This window comes from Hemicordylus capensis, chromosome 4 (genome assembly GCF_027244095.1).
Source record: "Hemicordylus capensis ecotype Gifberg chromosome 4, rHemCap1.1.pri, whole genome shotgun sequence".
In the NCBI taxonomy this organism is placed as follows: domain Eukaryota; kingdom Metazoa; phylum Chordata; class Lepidosauria; order Squamata; family Cordylidae; genus Hemicordylus; species Hemicordylus capensis.
The window spans coordinates 167,446,448-167,466,520 of NC_069660.1; the positions used below are offsets into that span (position 1 = coordinate 167,446,448).

Below are 20,073 nucleotides of genomic sequence, written 5' to 3' on the forward strand. Positions count from 1 at the left end.
CTTAGAACAACCCTGTAAATATAAGCAAGCATGAGCCTTTCTAAACCAGAGGGTTTGCTGTGATTGGATCAATTAATCACACTTAATTTTATCAAAAGTGATTTCCGGCTGTGCAGACATCCTGCAGACTAGGGGTGTGCATGGAACTGGTAAGGCTGGTTCAGTTTGAACCGACCAGGTCCAACCACCAAACTGGGCTGAACCGGTTTGTGGACTGGTTCTGGTCAATGCTTGTAAAAGGGAATCCGCTGAGGATTCCCCTTTATGAGCAAAGTGGGATTCCCTAAGGGCTAGGGGGAAAGGGGAACATATCTTCCCAGTGGTAGTGGGGCGCTAACCTCCCCCGCACTGGCCTCCCCAATAGCAGCCTGGGCCGGCAGCTGAGGCTCAGTTTGGGCCTCTGTGTGGTAAATGCTATCTATTCTGCTCTGCATGGAGGCCTAGCCTAGGCTGCTACTGGGGAGGCCGGTGGGGGTTCACACACCCCTAGTGCAAACAGTCAAGATTTTTCTACTGTTTCTTACAGACACCTCAGTCTTCTGCATTAGAAATGCTGTTGTAATGCTCCTCCTCCATGCCACAGAGTGCCACCCTCCTTTCCCCTCTGCATTCTGTGGCTGCCCACTGTTGCTGCCACTGTTTCATGTGTATTGTGGAAAAACAGCCTAATTTATATTGTTGAGCTTGTTAATTGCAAGAATAAACTTGTTTTTACTTGATAAGAATAAAGGCTTTATTGCTTTTAATTTTGTTTTGCTGTGATCTTCCTTTTGCCTTCCTTCCTCTAGTTCCAGATAACAGAAACATGCTCTACTCCATCCTTCTGTTCCCCCCACCCTTTCCCTGCTTTGCAGAGCACTTCAACACCTCAAAAATGAATTGAGTAGGCACTGAAGCTCCTTCTGACAGAGCGGAGCACAGTTCTTGGTGCTTCCCAGATTGTGAGCTGAAGTGTTGTAAGACATGATAGCTTGCTGTATCAGTTTGGAACCACAAATAAAGGGTGGTGTAAATGCTTCATGGTAGGGTTGTGGCTGTTCATACTGCCATCCACTGCAATGTGTTTTTGAGGCAGGTGGTGTCCATCTTCTTCTTGAAATACTCCAGTTTCATTCTGGAAATAGCCTGACATGGGCCATTGTGGAGGGTATTAGAGATAATCTGTACCCAAAATAGGGAAGCTCATTTCTATCTGGAATTATCCAATACCGTTTGGGGAATTCTGGAGCATTCTAGAGCTCCAAATGTCAGTGGGGTCTGCATTTTCCCCTCTGATCACAAAGGATTTAGTGAAAACCATCTGCCATCTATCCACCTGCCCTGCCCTGCCCATGCATTTATTTCTTAATTGTTTTGATTTTTAAGCTGGTTATTTCACTTACAATTTAAAAAAACAAAGTACAGTCTCCCCGTGTCAACAGCAAAGGTTATGTTCTGGTAAAACCCATGGTTGGCAAAATCATGATTGGCAAGCAATAGAGATCAATGGGAACGAGTGATTGGGGGAAGTGGTCACAAAAGCACCGAAAAAACAAGGGGGAGAGCACTAGAAATCCACTCAAAAACAAAGGAAACTTTATCTAAAGAGAGATGATCTCTTTTCAGCAATCCACAGAATTAAAGTTAGAACAACCACGCCTCCAACCCATGCAGCCTCTTTGAATCTACCTCTCTCTGTATGAATGATTCACCTCTGTGGCCATTGGTGGGCTCTGCTGGGCACCGCTCTGCCTCCCTTCTGCTCCCTTCTTTGCTCTCCCACTCCTCTCTGTCTCTCTTCAACAATTCAAAGAATCCCCCAAGCTCCTCCCTTCACCAGAAGCAGCCGAGCTGGAATGTACCACTCGTGTTCACTTGCAAGGAGGAACTCAATAGGAGCACAGCTCTCATGCTCATCTTAGGTTTACAGCCCTATGGTTGCTCTGCTGTTTTTTAATTTCCATGGTGCAGAGGTGAGGGGGGAAATGGCCCTGGGGAAGGAGTGCAGTGAAGTGAGGTGGCAATCGGGGTTTTAGGGGGAGTTGCAGCTGCTGAGAGTCCAGGGGGCATAATGTTGCCACTCCTGCCACCCTCTCCTGCTGCCTAGAGGTGCAGTGCACGTTGAGCCATGGAGAGGCTGCTGTGAGTGGTTTGCAAGGAAGAAAGGAGTATGCAAAAGGAAAAAGCAGAAAGCTACCCAAATTGCACGATAACTTGCACATACCGGTTTGTGTTACATGAGACTGGTCACAGAATCCCAGTTGTGAATACTGGATGTATCCAGGCAGACAAATGTCAACCATGATTTTGCCAAACAGCTGCATTTTCCCTAATCACTTCCTAGAGATGCCCCTGATGAATTTCTTAGACGTAAGTTTTCAGCAGTATAAAATATGTTAGATAGATAGATAGAATATGCATCTCTGATCAAGGCAAAGCATGGGTGCATGAAGCCTCATTTCTAAATCCACCATCATATACCAGACCGTACAAAGTCTTTACAGCTTATATGGTGTGCAAGTTAAGATGGGCATCTTAACTTGCAATTTCCATTCTTTGTAGTGCATGAGTGAAAATGTAAAGCATCTTAACTCTCATCTTAAACCGAAGGTTTTTGGATTACTAAATCTATCTAAACTTAGGGAGGAGACATCTTTTTGGCAAAACTCTTGAAGTTAGGCTCTAGAAAGAAGGGCTGTATTTTGATCGCAAATTCCCAATCAGATCAGATCAGATCCAGAACCAAGGATATAAGTTCTGGGTCCTGTAGACCCCGCAAAATTCTGGTATCAGATTTGAAATTCGATTTTTTAATCAGCAAAAATTCTCATTGAAGTCTATGGGGAAAGTTGCAAGAGTGCTGGGGGCTGGGGACATGACTAGAAAGGGAGCTCTGAAAGTTGGCACACAAGTACATAAGGATGACTGTCATGAGCACGTGGACAGACTCCGAGGAGGAGGAAGAGACGGACGGGATAGCAGTAGAGGTGGGAGTGCAAGGTCCAGAACTTGCAGAGGAGAGTGGCACCAGCCCATGGGAGGCTGGAGAAGAGTTAGAGCCTGTCGTGGCAGCTCCTATGGAAGAAGGACAGCTGGTCTCAAGGACCACATGTGCAGAATGCACTAACAAGCAAGGCTGCTGAATCAGGGATCCCTGATTAACAGCACATGGTTTCAGCCTATATTAGCTGGCTTTGCCACAGTCGCTGTGCTGGTATCAACGTTCTTCATGGAGCTACTTAGCTGTGTTCCTGTGTGTCATGCCTGTGTTTTGACCTTGGACTGTTTGGACTCTGTGCGTGCCTGTGCATTGACCTTGGACTGTTGGGACTCTGTGGATTACGATTTGGACTCTGATTGACTGGTGATATTATGACCCAGGCTGGCTCTAGTTTGAAGAAACTGCTTACTGCCTGGCTTTGTTGTTTGTCTTCTGCCCATGTCTGTTTCACTCTCCAGCGACTGATATTTATAACTCCAGATTAGTGGGACAGGTTTACAACAATGACTGGACTGTGTGTATTTGAAGTGAATCCAACCAGCTGCTGCTTAAAATTTTGTCTTTTAAGTAATCCAGAAATTGTACTCACAGGGAATTACAAAAGAAAAGTGATGTAACATCTGAGAATATTACATTCTCATGCAATCGGGGGAAGTAATGTAGCATCCAAGAATCTACTACTTTATTTTTTAAAATTGTAAATAAAACAGCCAGCTTAAAAATTAAAACAGTTAAGAAAAAAATGAATGGGCACGCAGGTGGATAGATGGCAGAAGATGGCTTTTACTCCCTCAGCTGCAATCAGGATGAAAAATGCAGACCCCACTGACATTTGGAACTCTGGAATATTCCAGAATTCCCCAAATGGTATTGGATAATTCCAGACAGAAATAGGCTTCCCTATTTTGGGTACAGATTATCTCTAATACACAATGGCCCATGTCAGTCTATTTCCAGAATTCTGGATCCAATATTGCACAGCCATACTAGAAAGTTCTGAATGAGGTTCTGTGCAGGTGCAGATACCATAAGTGTGACTGCATAAATTACCACCTTAGTACCCTTTCCCACACCTTGTGCACTGTCTCTGCTGTATAGCTGGAGGCTGTGCACAAGGTGTGGGAAAGAGTATTAAGGGTACAGCATGGCCCAGAAGATATTGGTGAAAGACAAGATAAATTGCTAAGGAATGAAGCAGGTTGAGTTTGAAAGGCCACAGGGTTTATTTGTTCTATGATCTGAAAGCATCCAATATATTTGGCATCAAGCTTGCAGGAGGGCCTGCTGTAGTGAACTGCGTTGGCCAACTGCCCAGCAGCTGCAAAACCACTTTCTTCAGAGGGGAAGGGAGAGCTGACAGACAGAAACAGAGACAAAGTGTAGTCACAAAATGTTGCAAGAAGTTAGTACCAAGGATTCCACGGCCGTCAGGATCAGGGGTGAACACGGATTGTGGTCAGTCACAACAAACAGGTCCGCATTTCCAGGTCAAGGTTGCTCCTGGTAAGGGCTGGTCACCACGGACGTTGTTTCCAGCACAGACCCAGCTTTCAGGCTGCTCTAAACAGGCAGTGTGCTGACAGTCCTGCCCAACTGCAGCAGAGCCTTGTCAGGGAGATACAGCCTGGTCAGAGCTGGAACACCTGTTCCTTCTGGCCAGCCTCTCTGACCTATGGCGTTCCTCCCTATGAGCCTGCACTCTGACCAAACGTCGCTGTCGGGGATCTGGGGCAGGCACCTCGACTTCAGCGGCCTTGGAGGCTTCATCAGGGGGTGGGAGGGAAGGAGGCAGATGGGCCTTTAGGCCTGTCAGCTTGGTCTCTGCTGAGTAGACTGGAGTTGCAACCTGCTCCCCCTGCTCTGTGTCTTCATCTGAGGAATCCTCCTCCCTGACCCCCATGGGAGTTCATCACACCTATTTCCTCTGATACTCTTTCTTATTTCCTGGTGTGGAAAGCCACACTGGCTTACTTACATGTGATGTGGGGTCAGCTTGACAGTATTTGTCAGCCACGGCCTTGTAGGCCTGTTTTTCTTGGTCTAGTTGTTCCTGTAGGGCAGCATGGATTGCCCTGAATTCCTGCACCATGGCATTTGCAGTGGGCAGGTAGAAGGAGGACTCAGAGATGGGGAAAATGGGGTAATTAACAAAATGGAGTAGAAAATTGAGTAGTTAGCAAATAATGGTGTTTCTAAAATCAAGGAGTGGAGCAAATTCTTGTAGGCGAATTTGGCCAAGGGGATGAGTGTGACCCAGTTGTCTTGTTGGTAGTTAACACAACATTTAGATGTTCTGTTCCAAAGGGCATCTCCTGGAGTTTTTGCTGGAGAAGAATTGCCCCATGGACTATATTGGAGGCAATGGTTTCTACTACAAAAAGGTGACATGGATCCAGATTTTGGAAAAGTGTGGCAAAGGTAAACTAGTCCTTCAGATGTTGAAAAGCTTGCTGGGCTTCAGGAGTCCAATGGAACAGGATCTTGGTGTGCAAGAGTCACTTGGTGTGATATGGATCCAGATTTTGGAAAAGTGTGGCAAAGGTAAACTAGTCCTTCAGATGTTGAAAAGCTTGCTGGGCTTCAGGAGTCCAATGGAACAGGATCTTGGTGTGCAAGAGCAGTAATCTGTGACCACCAAGGAAAATCTTTAAGTATTTTAGGGCTTGCCTAAAAGGGGGAGGGCTTGCCAGGTCCATACTGCACCCACCTTTTGGGGTCCATCATCACTTGGGAGAGTGAGATCCAATGGCCTTAGAAGTCATTCCACATAGTCAAGTGGAATGCACATTCCTTCAGCTTCACATATATGTGATTCTCCTGCAGACGTTGTATTGTGTGGATGTTCCCCTTTGTGATCCATCAGAATCTTTTCATAGATCTGAATATCTTCCAGATAAATTATAATTAAGTGGTCAAGGAGATCCCAGAACACATCATTTATAAAATGTTGAAATACAGTATGGGCACTACACAGCCCGAAGGGCATGATAGTGTACTCATAGTGAATGTAACTAGGAGTGAGTCCGAACCGGTCCGGCGGCCATTCTAAAGAATGGCCGAACTGCCAGACCGGTTCGGCGCTTGCGGGTCCGGGTCCGGGTGGGGGGTATTGCTTTAAGGGCGGGAGGGCTTGCTTACCCCTCCCGCCTCTTTACCCCCTCCAGCGCCCGTATTTAATAGACTAACGGGGCGCTGGAAGCCAGCCGCCCCCGCCGCCACCCCCCCCCGCCGCGAGCAGATTTCTCCAAGAAGTACCCATACCCCTGCCGCCGCCGTAGCCCGCCAGCCAGCCAGCCAGCCCTTCCTCCCTCCCTCCCAGCTGCCCGCCCGCCCGCCCGAGTCCTCACCGGAATGCTTTGTTAACAAACGAGAGGAGCTCTCGGACAGAGCTCCTCTCGTTATGAAGGCCTGCTGCAGAATGAAGGTGCTTTGCGCGCGCGCGCATGCGCGCACCGCAAAGGACTCCAATCGCCGGAGGCCCGGTCTACCCGGCCCTTTCCTGGCCGGGTAGACCGGGCCTCCGGCGATCGGCGTCCTTTGCGGCGCGCGCATGCGCGTGCGCGCAAAGCGCCTTCATTCTGCAGCAGGCCTTCATAACGAGAGGAGCTCTGTCCGAGAGCTCCTCTCGTTTGTTAACAAAGCATTCCGGTGAGGACTCGGGCGGGCGGGCAGCTGGGAGGGAGGGAGGGAGGGCTGGCTGGCTGGCGGGCTACGGCGGCGGCAGGGGTATGGGTACTTCTTGGAGAAATCTGCTCGCGGCGGGGGGGGGGCGGCAGCGGGGGCGGCTGGTTTCCAACGCCCCGTTAGTCTATTAAATACGGGCGCGGGACAGGGCAAAGAGGCGGGAGGGGTAAGTAAGCCCTCCCTGCCCTAAAAGTAAGGCCCCCCCTTCGGTGCCGGTCCGGACTGCTCCGGACCGTGCACATCCCTAAATGTAACAGGCCATGAGTGTATTTTTCCACTCATTTCTTGCTTTCATGTGCACCAAATTATAAGCCCCCCCCCCCCCCCAAACAGAGCTTGGTATATATGATCGCCCCACGCAGGCATTCCAGCAGTTTTTGAATCAAGAGTAATGGATATTTTTCAGGATCTTATTGAGCACCTGGTAGTCACTGCATAGCCATAGCTCTCTGCTCTTCTTTTTTATTAAGAGGACAGAGGCAGCAGTCCAGGAGTGCTGTATGACTCTCTTCCACAGGTTCTTTTATCGGAAGTCCTATAAGACTGCTAGCTCCAGTTCTGAGAGCGAATCAGCCAACCTGCCAGACTAGGGGCCCCAGAGACCAGATGGCACAATTGTAGGGTTGATGTGTTGATAGGGCATCACTTTCCTGTTCTCCAGACATTCCAAAAAGGGCTAGGGGAGTTGGAAGTTTCTGCCACAGCGGGGAATGTCTATGCTGCAGAGGACTCAGAGGAAGACTGAAGGGAGCAGAGGGACCAAACATCACATTCGACAGTTTTGGAAGAGGAGCTGAGGCTTCTGACTTCTGGCAGATCCACTATCTCTGGTGCAGGGAGAAATCTGAGGCTTTAAATCTTCAGTACTGGGGGCTGGCATGGCTTCTTCAAGAGACAAGAGTCCAGTCCCTCCAGTTCGGAAGTTTGTGGGCAATCTGGTTCCTGGGAGTCTGCAAGCAAAGTGTCTTCCACTATTGGTGAGGTTGTCCCTTTGTCCTCAGTCACAGGCCTCACATTCCACACTGGTCCTGACAAGCAGAGAAGGGCAGAGACCATTGAATTGTCTAGTGGATGCAAAATATGTTCCTCATCCAAGGTAGGCTAAGGAAAGCAAACATGGAGGCACATGGAAAGTGAAAACTGCTCTGGTTCGTCACGGCCCTCACCAAATACAAGGGTATTTAGACAGTTGGTGCTTGGTAACCAGCCTGAGATCCCCACAGAAGGCAACAAATGCACAAGTGAGGCGAAGATAGGGTCAGACAGGCCTAGCTCACATCAGAAAGCAGTGGCTGAAAGCTAGGCAGGCCAATGTCAACCAGTCAGGGCCTAGAATGAGAGGACAAGCTAAGACAACAATTCCACGAGAGCTCTGCACGAGCTGTTACTCCAGGAAGGACATGGAGCAGTCTGCAGACTTCTATTCTTATAGGTCTGGCTTGGAGACAGGTACTCCCAACCCCCAGGGAAAGGCTCCAGATGGTTTAAAGGGACCTTGCCTACTGTTGTATTCTTAGGCTTTGTCAAGGCTGTGGAAACTCACTTAAAGACCCTTTGGAAATATAATCTGATGGTAACATATTGTCCAGTCTTACACCGAAGGGTTAGGTGAGGTCTTGGGGCATGGGATCCTTATATAACATTAAGGGTCCTGGATTCTTTGAGGTCTGCAGTAGTTCTAGGTTCTGTACTCTATTCTCCTCCTCATTCGAGGTCTCATTCAGGATGGACACAGGGTATGACTGTGGGTCATGACTTCGGGCAGAAAGGAAATGTTAGGGCAAACTTGTCTTGATGAAAAACAAGGAAATGGGGATCAAACCACAGTGTTCCTAGTTTACTAACACATTGGGCCGAAATGTTGGCAAGAAGAAATTATACTTCAAATGAAAGAAGGAAGTGCAAGAAGCTAATGGTTTTAACAGTATAGACATGAGTTGTGAGAGAATGAGGATCAAGTCTCAAGAAGGGACTAGCTTCTGGACTGACAGGAACATATGAGGTAAGTCCTTAGATAAATGCTTAATGATCAGGTAGGAGAGAAGGGACCTGGATGCCAATGGGTGAAGCAGCATAAAATGGCAATCTGGCGGCTTGTGTTTTGTGAAGGTTGTTACATGCATTATTAATGTCTGTGTAATAGTTAATTTATAGAATGGAATATAATGAGGGCGCTTTCCAGATTATACTTTAAAATGCCTTGGCTACGTATAAGTAAAGTGTACTTCCATACAAAGTGTGTTTTGACACTGTGCTGACAGCAAGCTGTCGTTCACATATCAACAGCCTTATTTTGGGTTTTATCTTTACATTTCAGAAAAATAGCTGTATTTTACCATTTTAGGAGAGCTGTTCCACTGTTCCCATGGTGCAATTTGACATTGTGTTAGTATCTGGATTTCCTCTCAGCTTCTAAGGAAAGCAAAGGAAAGATCGTGCCATCGAGTCGGTGTCGACTCCTGGTGACCACAGAGCCAACAAAACAGGAGCGGTTTACCATTGCCTCCTCCCACACAGTATGAGGGCTCTTGTGCAATGATACAATCTAATCTAAAAAATAATTTTAATTTGCTTTTCACTCTTCTCCATCTCTGCTGATCTTAAGTCTCTTTTGATTATATTTCTTTCTAGTTTTCTGTGAGTATATTCTTTCTCTGGTGCTGTGCTCTTCAATTCCTCTTTCAGCCTCTAAAATTGCACATAGTTGCCAACATTAACAATAGTATGCCAAATTTCCTTCTTTTCAATGAGTTTCTTAATTTCCTTTTGATTCCACTCATCTCTCTAAATGAGATTTCCATTTTCAATCAATGCTTTTGTGCTCAGGTCTCAGTAGCTATGGTGCTCCTCCTGCAGGTGGCTTTGTGTAAAGACACCGAGAAAATAAAATAAAAATTAAACCCTCCTCACATCATTTGCAAATGTGAATGAGAATTTGTGACCCTATTGGCCCAAAATGGGGCAGGAGGAGGGCACGGAGAGTATATCATAAGAGGAATATAACTTGCTTGGAAAACACGTTGTAATGGATGGCCACAGCTTTATCATGAACGATTGCAACTAACAGCTTATACCCTTTATTTATGGGTTGACTACGATCCCGCCAATACATCACTGCTTACACCACTTTGCTATCTGGAAAGCACCCAGTTGTTTTAAGTCTATGCAGGAGGATGACTGGCAGCAGGACTGGAGAGATCCCTACAGGAGAGACTAGGAAACTCTTCTTAGAATGCAGGTGGGGGCAGACAGATCCAGAGAGACAGTTAAAGTCAGTTGAGGACTGTTTGTTGGTGAATAAAAAAAGGGAAAGGTGATCTGTGGCCTTGATGAACCTTGGGCCCCCAGGTGTTGTTGGACTACAACTCCCATCATCCCCAGAAATGGCCTTTGTGGCTGAGGATGATGGGAGTTGTAGTCCAACAACATCTGGGTGTCCAAGGTTAAGGAACCCTGAGTTAGGGTATCTGAACAAGGAGAATTACCTGTTCAGGGAAAAACCCCAACAGATCTCAGGGGGAAAGTTGTGCAGTAACTCTGAAACAAGCAAGATACTTAAACTCCAGTGTGGAGAAAGTCTGTCAACAACTGTGTAAGGTGTTTCATCTGTTTGTAACCACTGCATTTTTAAACTTCTTGAACTGGTAACCTTTACACTTTTTAACACCTTGAATTTGTAATCACCATGCTAGAGAACTATCATAAAATAAAATCCTGTTGTTAGTTTTTAACAATTTCATTTATTTCCTCTCCCACACCATCGAAAGAAAGAAAGCAAAGAGGAGAAAGTGGCTTTGTCTCAACTTCTGCTATACAGAACTGGGTGGAGGCAGTGAAAAGGTACTCTGATGTAGGGTGGATCCTCACATGTGGTGGCAACTGCAACTGGAACAAGTTTCTGAGTGGGAGTAAGTTGGGGTGTTAAGAGGAAATAAGTTCTTTAGTTAGAAGACTCAGGGTATTCAAAAGAAGAAAGATCCTGAGGGGGGAAATTCCTTTAAAAGTGTTCAGTTTAAAGTGGTGGTGAAATGGCAATTCAAAGAAGCATCTTGCTGCCTGAAATTCCAGTAAAAAGGTTGAAGCCTTTTAAAGAAGATTCTTAGTAGCAGAGATGGCAGCTAGATATTGCAACATAAATAAAGTTAATCTGGTGAGATGGTGTGAAGAGAAAAAATATTCCTTGTGAGAGCTTAAATGCAGAAGAGCCTGGGAACTCCAATGCTCCCCTCTGCTACTATTGGGCACGCAAGGTACCACACACCTTAGTTGCAATACAAAAAAGAATCCAATAATCTAATCAGAGGCGTATCTAGGGGAAATAGTGTCTAGAGCAATCACTGAAATTGTGCCCCTGTCCAAACATCTGACACCCATCTTTCAGATTACTTTACCATAATATCAGCTCAAACATACAAGTCAAGCTCGTTAATCTTTTAATATTTCAAAAACTATTTAGCAGTGGACGTAGCCAGACCAATAAATGCTGGAAAATGACAAATTTCAGTATGCTGGGGCTCATGAAATACCCAAATATTATGTGGAGGTGTACTTGGAAAACTAAACAGAACTGCCTGTCTAATTCTCTACTATGCATTGTAGCATCACTATTACATAAGTTTTAAAAATAAATGGAGAATTTGACTTTCCCCAGATACTCTGAAAATAATTAAAGGATATGCAGAATAAACTGTGTCACTGCTTGGAATATATTCTAGTGTTTCAGAAAGACAGTTAAAATGAGAGAATGAGAGCAAGAAACTCCCAGTGGGCCTTAATACTAAGGATTTCACACTGATTCAAAGACAAACTCAGCATTAGTAGCCATATTATTAAGACATCACATTTAACTCACTTATCACAAGAAGCAAAGTAAGAGCAAATGAATACAATCCTAGCTCATAAGCTTCAGCTCAGTATTCACAAGCCCTGATTCTCTGTACATAGTGCCAAACTGAATATGTGTACAGTGACTTTTATTATATTTAATTAATTTTTTTTAACCTGTAGCCCCTTTGGGGGCTTCCTAAAGGCTGGGGGGGGGGGGGTCTGCAAAGGTTCCCGTTAGCCTCTTAATTTACCACTGCAACCCATCCCAAGCTGATTTTTGGGCCTGTTTGGGCCTGCAAAGATTGGTGTGGTAGCCATTTTGGAGGCTGCCACGCATGCTCAAATGGCCTCTGCGAGGCCTGGCAAAGCCTAGGGCCTCGCAGGGACCATTTGAGCATGTGCAGCAGCCATTTTTAAAAATAATTTTTTTTAAATGGCCGCCAAAAACAAAATGGCCACTGCGCATGCTCAAATGGCCTCCACAAGGCCTGGCATGACCTAGGGCCTTGCAGAGGCCATCTGAGCATGTGTGATGGCCATTTTGTTTTTGGCAGCCATTTAAAAAAAATTTCATTTAAAAAAATGGCACCCCCTTCAAGTGGTGCCCGGGGCACGTGCCCTGCCTGCCCTACCCTAGATACATCCCTGAATTTAATACTAATGTTCAATTTGATAAAACTTTAAGTCATACAATGAAAAGGTATGCTAATATAGTTCTTCCAAATCAAGACAATGTAGCCACATGATAAAATTAAATCCATTAAAATTGACTAATGATTAATGACATTTATCACAGAAATGTCCACTATGTAACTGGTTGAGAAAGTTAAGTCCAAGAATGTCTCCACTGATTCATCTCTAAAGTATCATGCTCTTAACTTGTGAGAGAAAAATGGATGAGTATCACCATATGATTGACAGTGCAGTATACAAATACAACGAGTATGTATACGAATACTGTTTTTCAGCCAAAGTTCCCAAAGCGGTTTACATACATAAATTAATTAATTAAATAGCTGCCTGTCCCCAAAGGGCTCACAGTCTAAAAAAAAAACCCAGAAAGAAAGACACCAACAACAGCCACTGGAGGGATGCTGTGCCGGGGTTGGATAGGGTCAGTTGCTCTACCCCTGCTAAATAAAGAGAATCACCACTTTTAAAAGGTGCCTCTTTGCTCCTTTGAGTACCTCTTTGAATACCTCCTCTCTGCAGGGGTACTCAAATGAAAGGTAGAATATAGAATTTCTCTTGTGCCTTTTTCCAGATGCATTTGGACCTTTATACAGTCTTCTTCAGTGGCAAATAGTCCTCGATTTTTTTAGGTTTCTATCCCTTCATAGGGGTTAAGGTAGTAGATCCTTCTCCCTTCAGTTCTCCCTTCGACTGTATAAAGGTTAACTGTGCAACTGTGACAGTATGAAGACTGCCAAATATCACTTGTACTGTGTCTCTGCTTTGTCAATAAATTTAATTTCTTTGTTTTCAAAAGCTTTATCTTGGAGTCTATTACTTCTCTCTGTTACCCTAATGTTGGCATTTGCCTGTGTCCATATTACATCAATTTGTAATGCACACTTGCAGATTTTGTTTTTGAGCCAATTTCCCCAGTTTGTCCTAAAGCATGGACACACACATGGGTAGTGTACGCATATGTGAGCAAGTGTGTAACAGTTATTACAAAAATAAAATGAGATCCCATGTATGCCACTCTGAACTCCTTTGAGGAAGAGAAGGATACAAATGTGAAAATATCACATCTGTGATATGTGGCAATTGTGATAATATATCTATAACAGCAAACTCAGGTGTTCAGATCCGTTTCAATTTTTTTTAAAAAAGGACTACCCAAAAATAAGGTGGTTGTTTCTATAAACTTGGTGGCATCTTCAAGTATACAGAGGCAGATGGCTGATATCCTGAGGTACCAAGCACTGATGCTAGGGGAGAAGCACCAGTGCTGCTGCTGTGTTCTACTAATAAAGCTCTAGCAATCACAGTGGAGGGATTGTGATTTTTGACAACTTCCTCTTCCTCCACAAATGGTCCGTGCTATGCAAAAATATGTCCCTGAGGATTGCAGAGCCCTCGAAGACATGTTTTTACATGGCACAGAGCACTTCCAGGGTGAAGATGAGCTCATCAAAAATCACCCCACACGTGGACCCATGCTGCATTCATTAGAAAGTCTTCAGCATTCTTCCCAGCATCAGCACTTTGAAGCTTGGGACAGCAGCTGATAATTTTATACACAAAATATATATCTTAAGACAAAAACCAAAGGGCACCGTTATCTTCTAGGACCTATGAAATGTTGAGAGTTCTTGAGGCAGATTATAAATTGTCTTTTCTTTTTAAAAGGAAAATAGGAGGTGGGGGGAGAAGGAATTGGCTTGCTATTGCTATAAGAAAGAGTATCCTGGAGAGAGAGACTGGGGCTAGGGTTTGCATGTTGTGAAAGTTTAAAAAACCCCTTTCCTGCACTATATATAGATTTTTCAGCAGAAAGGAAAGGAGGAAAAAGAAGCTGTTTTATAGCTGCTTCCTTCATACACACAAAGAAATTTTATGTAGATTTAACTAAAGATTTATTCAGCAACAACTCCATTCTTCCCCTCTCTTTTTAGCCTACTTGTGAGATTACCAGTCATTCCGTGTGTGTGTGTGTGTGTGTGTGTGTGAATTTCACTATGCCTGTACAGTTGTAGGGACACATATGGACATCTTAATAGCTTAGTTAGTGATGATGTCATTCATCATGATTCAAGATAGTGGACACATAAACATTTGAGGCGCAAGTGGGCTAACTTGTGAAATGTCTAACCCATTTGAACAAAATGAGATACAGTTGCAGTGAGTGACACTGCAATGGTGTAGTCTGTGATGATGTCATCCACTCCAATTCAAGATGGCGGATACGAGAATATTTAAGGCGCAAGTGGGCTAACTTGTGGACTGTCTAACCAATTTGAACCAAATTAGGTACAGTTGTAGTGAGTGACACACAGGGACACCTCAACGTGATGATGTCATCCACCCTGATTTAAGATGGCGGTCGTGTGACTTTTGAGGTGTAAGTGGGCTAACTTGTGAACTGCTTGACTGATTGGAACCAAATTTGTTATAGCTGTAGGGACACATAGGGATTCCCCGGTGGTGTAGTTTATGATTATGTCACCCACCCCGATCCAAGATGTCAGATGTGTGAACATTTGAGGTGTAAGAGACCTAACTTGTGGACCTCGATTTGAACCAAATTTAGTCAAATTGTAGAGATAGTGAAAGGAAAGTAGGCAGATTAGTTCTTACAAGAACAACTTGCTTCTTTCTCATTCCTCCCCAACATTTCTGCAGGATTCCCACTGGGACAAGTGTCCAAACAACTAAATACAAAAGATTACTGGATAGAATACAACAAACACCTTTTCCCATTCTTCAGATTCACTGTTCTGAAAGTAGCCAATCCCAACACACCCTGTAGAAAAGCAGGGGAAGACCTCAAACAAATGGAGAAGAAAAATGTTTTCCTCTTCCACCTGCCAAAACTCCTTCCTACTGCAAGGCTCTTGTTGCAGACTGGCTGGAGCCCTGGACTCCTAATGGGGGTTGGGACAGACTGCAACTCTGTGTGTGTGTGTATACACGTGTGACTTATATAAAAGAGAGAAGGAAGTAAACACTCATATGCACAATGGGAAAATGTCCAGGCCTTTCCCTTTCATAGAAGAGACTGGAAAATCTTTGTGTGGACAGGACTTGCCTATTAGCAGAATGTTCTCAGAGTAAAATTCACACTGGAGAGGATTTTCCACAAAAGCAATCTTTAGCTGTTAGAATCCTAAAAGGATTTTAGTCAAAATTACGTCTCTAGCCTTAGAAAATGTGTTTCTGTCATTTCATGCTTTACATTAACTAAAACACTTTCCAACTTACCTGCTCTCAGTCTGGCTTGTGGCTTGGTTTAAAGCATCTCTAAGAATGGAATTTTCTTGCTGCAAGCGAGCAAGTTGGGTATTAGGGCCATTCTCCAGCTGTTCTTGTAGAATTCGAATCTGAAATTGATAAAGAAGAACATTAGAATTATGTTGTTTCTCCACATAATAGCCGGCAATGGGGTGTGTGTCCTATGTAGACAGTACATTCCTTTTACTTGAAGTAACAGGTCTCTCTTTTCATTTCACACTCAGCTTTCCCACTCATAGCCAACTGGCATGGCAAGGAAGCAAACTGAGTACTGTAGTTTGGGACCAGATTGAGCTCATGAAGAAGCAGCTGTGAATACTTCACCACACACACAGCTTGTAAGACAGACCATAGTTACCTGTCACAATTGTTACCAGTAGGGAACCTCCGCAGGATATATTCAGAGCATGTTTGTGTGAAAATATAAAGCTGCTTTAGATGAGTTTTTGAGTAGCACAGGACTGTCTACACCAGGGATTCTCAAACTTGGGTCCTCAGGTGTTATTGGACTTCAACTCCCATAATCCCCAGCCTCAGTGGCCTTTGGTTGGGGATTATGGGAGTTGAAGTCCAATAACACCTAAGGACCCAAGTTTGAGAATCCCTGGTCTACACTGACTGGTAAACACTGGTTAAAAAACTTAGCTAAAATTCCCTGAACCTAATTAAAACCAGTTTTAAAAACAATACTATTTAAAATATTGACATATTTTGCAATTATCTTGGGGTATAATATCAATTATAACACACTGGAATGGATGGATATTAATATCAATAAGGACAGAATTACCAAATTCAAATAAATGAAATCTATAAGATATTTTGGCATACTACTCTAGAAAGATCCAGAAACAGTAAATGCTCAAAATTATAGCAAAGTTACGGCTGAGATTCTGAAGGAATTGGATCAATGGAAATGGCAAAATATTTTATTGAAATTTGTCTGGGAAGGGCAATCACCCTTAGTAGCTAAAGCTGAGATGTTCAAGCATAAAAGGGATGGAGGATTTGGATTCCCATCTCTGGAATTCTACTATAAAGCCTCGAAGTTGGCCCTTCTATCAAAATAGATTTTGCCAGATGAGCTATTGTAAGCAGAAGAAAGGAAGTTCTAAGGACAGGTTTCTTACTTATAACCATAGTTTTTCAAGTGGTCTTCTGTGCATTCAAACTTGGGTATGCGCCTGCGCAGAGCCATGAATTGGAATCTTCCAGAGCTTCACCTTATGGGGGAAAGAGCAGGAAAACAATCCTGCCTAACTCCCTACTTCAGTCTAGGAGACTGCTGAAACCAAGTTTGGAATTTTAAAGTAAGGCTGCAGCGAGGAGGTCGGCAGGGAAGTGTAAAAGCACAGAAGGCCACTTGAAGAACTATGGTTATAGGTGAGAAACCTGTCCTCCTTTGTGGTCTCTGTGCATCACACTTAGGATAGTGTGAGGCTGGTCTTACTTGGACAGCGGGAGCAGCCTTATTGGCAAACCGAGTGGAGAACCCTGGAACCAAATGAGGCCTGTGATCAAGACTTGACATCCAGGGCGTAGTGTTGAATAAATGTAGACAATTGTGACCCAGTCACTGCTTTGCAGATATCATCCAGAGCAATCCCACTCCAAAAGGCCATAGACATGGCTACTGCTCTGGTTGAGTGAACCCGAACTGGGCTAGCTAAAGTCTGTTTGGCCAGCTGGAAAGTGAGGGCAATGGTTTCCTTGATCCAAACCACAATCTTCAAAGCAGAAATTGCAAGCCCTTGAACAAGAAGTGAGTTTTATGTTTGGTTCTTTTGAGATAGAAAGCTAGGGCCCTCCTGACATCCAGGGAATAGTAGGCTATATCCCATGAGCGACATGGGGTCTGGGTAGAAAGCTGGTAAGCACATGTCTTGAGCCAGATGGATGCGCGAGACGACCTTGGGTAGGAAACTAATGTCAGGGCCTTGAGTTCGCTCACCCTCTTGGCTGAGGTAATCACCACAAGGAATATCATTTGGTGGATGAATAGCTTAGCATGAGGCTAATGGTTCAGAGGGGTGTTTAACTGAGTAAGCACAACCTGTAAGTCCCATGAAGGCAATAACTTCGGGACACGTAACAATCCTTTCAAAAACTGTTTAACTGTAGCATCACAGAACAGACCCGTAACTGTATTATTTGCTGCAACAGCTGCTAAATGAACCCGAGCAGATGAGTGTGCTAGACCGGTTTCCTTTAGATACAAAAGGTAGTCAAGCACTACAGGGATAGGCATGTGGCATAAGTTACAATTTTTTTCCATTTCATTGCATAGCTTTTTTTTAGCAGCCTTTAAAAAGCCTTTTTAGTAGCCTTTTTTAGCCTTTTTGGAGGCTTCCAATATTGTCTTTATGCTTCCACTGAATCAGTTGCTCCTTCTGTCCTCCAGATCGTCAATCAAAGCAAGTCCAGTTCAGGATGGAGTCTCCTGCCCTCGTCTTGGGTTAGAAGCCATGGGGATCTGAGAAGATGGAAGTGTTTTTGGACAGGTGTAGAAGACTGGTGAACCAGGGTTGTTGTAGCCACCATGCGGTGACCAGGAGGGGCCTGCACATTGTCCTATTTCAGTTTCTGAATCATTTTCAGGATCAATGGGACTGGTGGGAAAATGTACAGTAGTTGATGACTCCAGCGCCTCAGGCAAGCGTTGCCTAGGGATCTAGGGTCTCTGCCCACTCTGCTGCACAACTGCACACATTTTGTGTTGTCCCAAGTTGCAAACAGGTCTAATGTGGGTTTCCCCCTCCTGCAAAAGACAGCTTGTAAAGTCTTCTGGTCTAGGGACCATTAGTAAGAGAGGCAGTGTTTTCAGCTAAGTGCATCTGCTAGAGTGTTGCATTGCTCTTCAATTTCAATTGCGATCAGCCAAATCCCAGTGTATGCACTGGGATGAAATCTGTAGCACCCGGAATGATAGTTGTCATGGTCTGTAGCACCAGTCAAGATAGTTGGCATGATCCTGTGCCTCCCTATCAATTCAGGTACGACCTTGCTGTTGTATTGTCAGTTAGGGCTCGGAAGATGGATAATAACTCTAGGAAGTGTATGTACCTGTGGGTCTCCTTGTGTGAACAGGTTCCCACTGCTGTCATGTCTCTGAAGTGTACTCCCCAAACTTTTCTTGAAGTGCCTGTGGTTCTGGCAAGGGAGGGGGGATTGGTGAAAGGGGGCTCCCTCCAACAGGTTGTTGCATTTCACCCTCCTCCCTACTCAAAAGCCCTCTTATAGGAGGATCTGTGCTGCATTTCTTTGTTCGTGTTAAAGTCTGCCTAAGAAAGGGGCTAGTTTTCCCCAAATAAAGTGTTGGTATCTTGCCCAACAGGCTTGGTAGTTGGCCACTCTTAGCAGGATACCTGCCATGGAGTCTTGCCTATTCCATCTAATTTATTCCTTTCTTTATTTGCAGGAATTGCCAGAAGCCGTTGACTGTGTTAATTCCACAACCATTGGATTAGGTTTGGGATGTTTGGTAAGGTATTGAAAGTCAGTTTGCTGTACTGTATTTTAGAGGAGAGCTGGTCTTGTGGTAGCAAGCATGACTTGTTCCCTAAGCTAAGCAGAGTCCACCCTGGTTGCATATGAATGGGAGACTTGATGTGTGAGCACTGTAAGATATTCCCCTCAGGGGATGGAGTCGCTCTGGGAAGAGCATCTAGCTTCCAAGTTCCCTCTCTGGCATCTCCAAGATAGGGCTGAGAGAGATTCCTGCCTGCAACCTTGGAGAAGCTGCTGCCAGTCCGGGTAGACAATACTGAGCTAGATGGACCAATGGTCTGACTCAGTATATGGCAGCTTCCTATGTTACATACTTTCTAGTTTCTTTGACGTCAGGGGCATGAAGGCTGTTTTTTCCCATTCCCTTAAGAATATAAGACAATGTTGGGACAAGAGATAAGGCCACAGCGTTCTGATTGAATAAGCCCAAAGACTGGGTCTTCCAGGGTGTACTTGTTGGTGTATTTTCATACCTAAGCAAGATGCCATGTGTAGTTCTGTAAATATTTTTGAATCCTCTGAAGGGGTCTTGTCTAACATGTCTTTGGCCAATTTTTCCCCTGAGGGGCTAGTTGCTTCCTTTGGCACAATCAGAGCTTTTGAGTCTGAAATTCCCTCTTGGAATTTCAGGGATGTGCACGAACCCAACTGCAGCTTGGGCTTATTGCATGATATCACTTTAGGACGCTCCTTAACTGCTCCCTCCAGAACCGAGGCGGAGGTTTTACTCAGTTTTGGCAATCTGGTAGAGTTCAATGATGTGGAAACCACATGTAATGGAGGGGGTGCGTTTAGAAGAGTCGGTGCTGAAGGGAGCAGAGAGTGCTATTGGAGCTGTAATGTCTCTCTTGGGCCCATTACTTAAGCAAGCTGTGTTGGGATTGGCTGCAATGGGCACGGGTCAGGCATCATGGGTAGCTCTAGTGCCTCAGACAGAGCAGGGCTTGAGGGCGTGGGTATAGTGCCTGGATTGATCTGCATGTTTATTGTAAATTCAGTTCTGTCAGTAGATATTGGCTTTTCAACAGTTTCCACAGAACTCAAGGGCTTTGTACTTGCTGCAGACATGCTCACTTGAAGGACCTTCTCCCATAATAACGCTCCCAATTGGGACA

At 44.7% G+C, this 20,073-nt stretch overlaps 1 protein-coding gene across 9 annotated transcripts in view; it reads right to left on the reverse strand.

Moving 5' to 3' along the window:
- RRBP1 (ribosome binding protein 1) overlaps positions 1–20,073 on the reverse strand; it is a 191,877-nt gene that overhangs the window by 90,278 nt on the left and 81,526 nt on the right. For all 9 annotated transcript variants that reach the window (XM_053246948.1, XM_053246950.1, XM_053246947.1 and 6 more), the window contains one exon: positions 15,422–15,540. In XM_053246948.1, the coding sequence (XP_053102923.1) occupies positions 15,422–15,540 (119 nt within the window). The remainder of the gene's footprint in view (positions 1–15,421; positions 15,541–20,073) is intronic.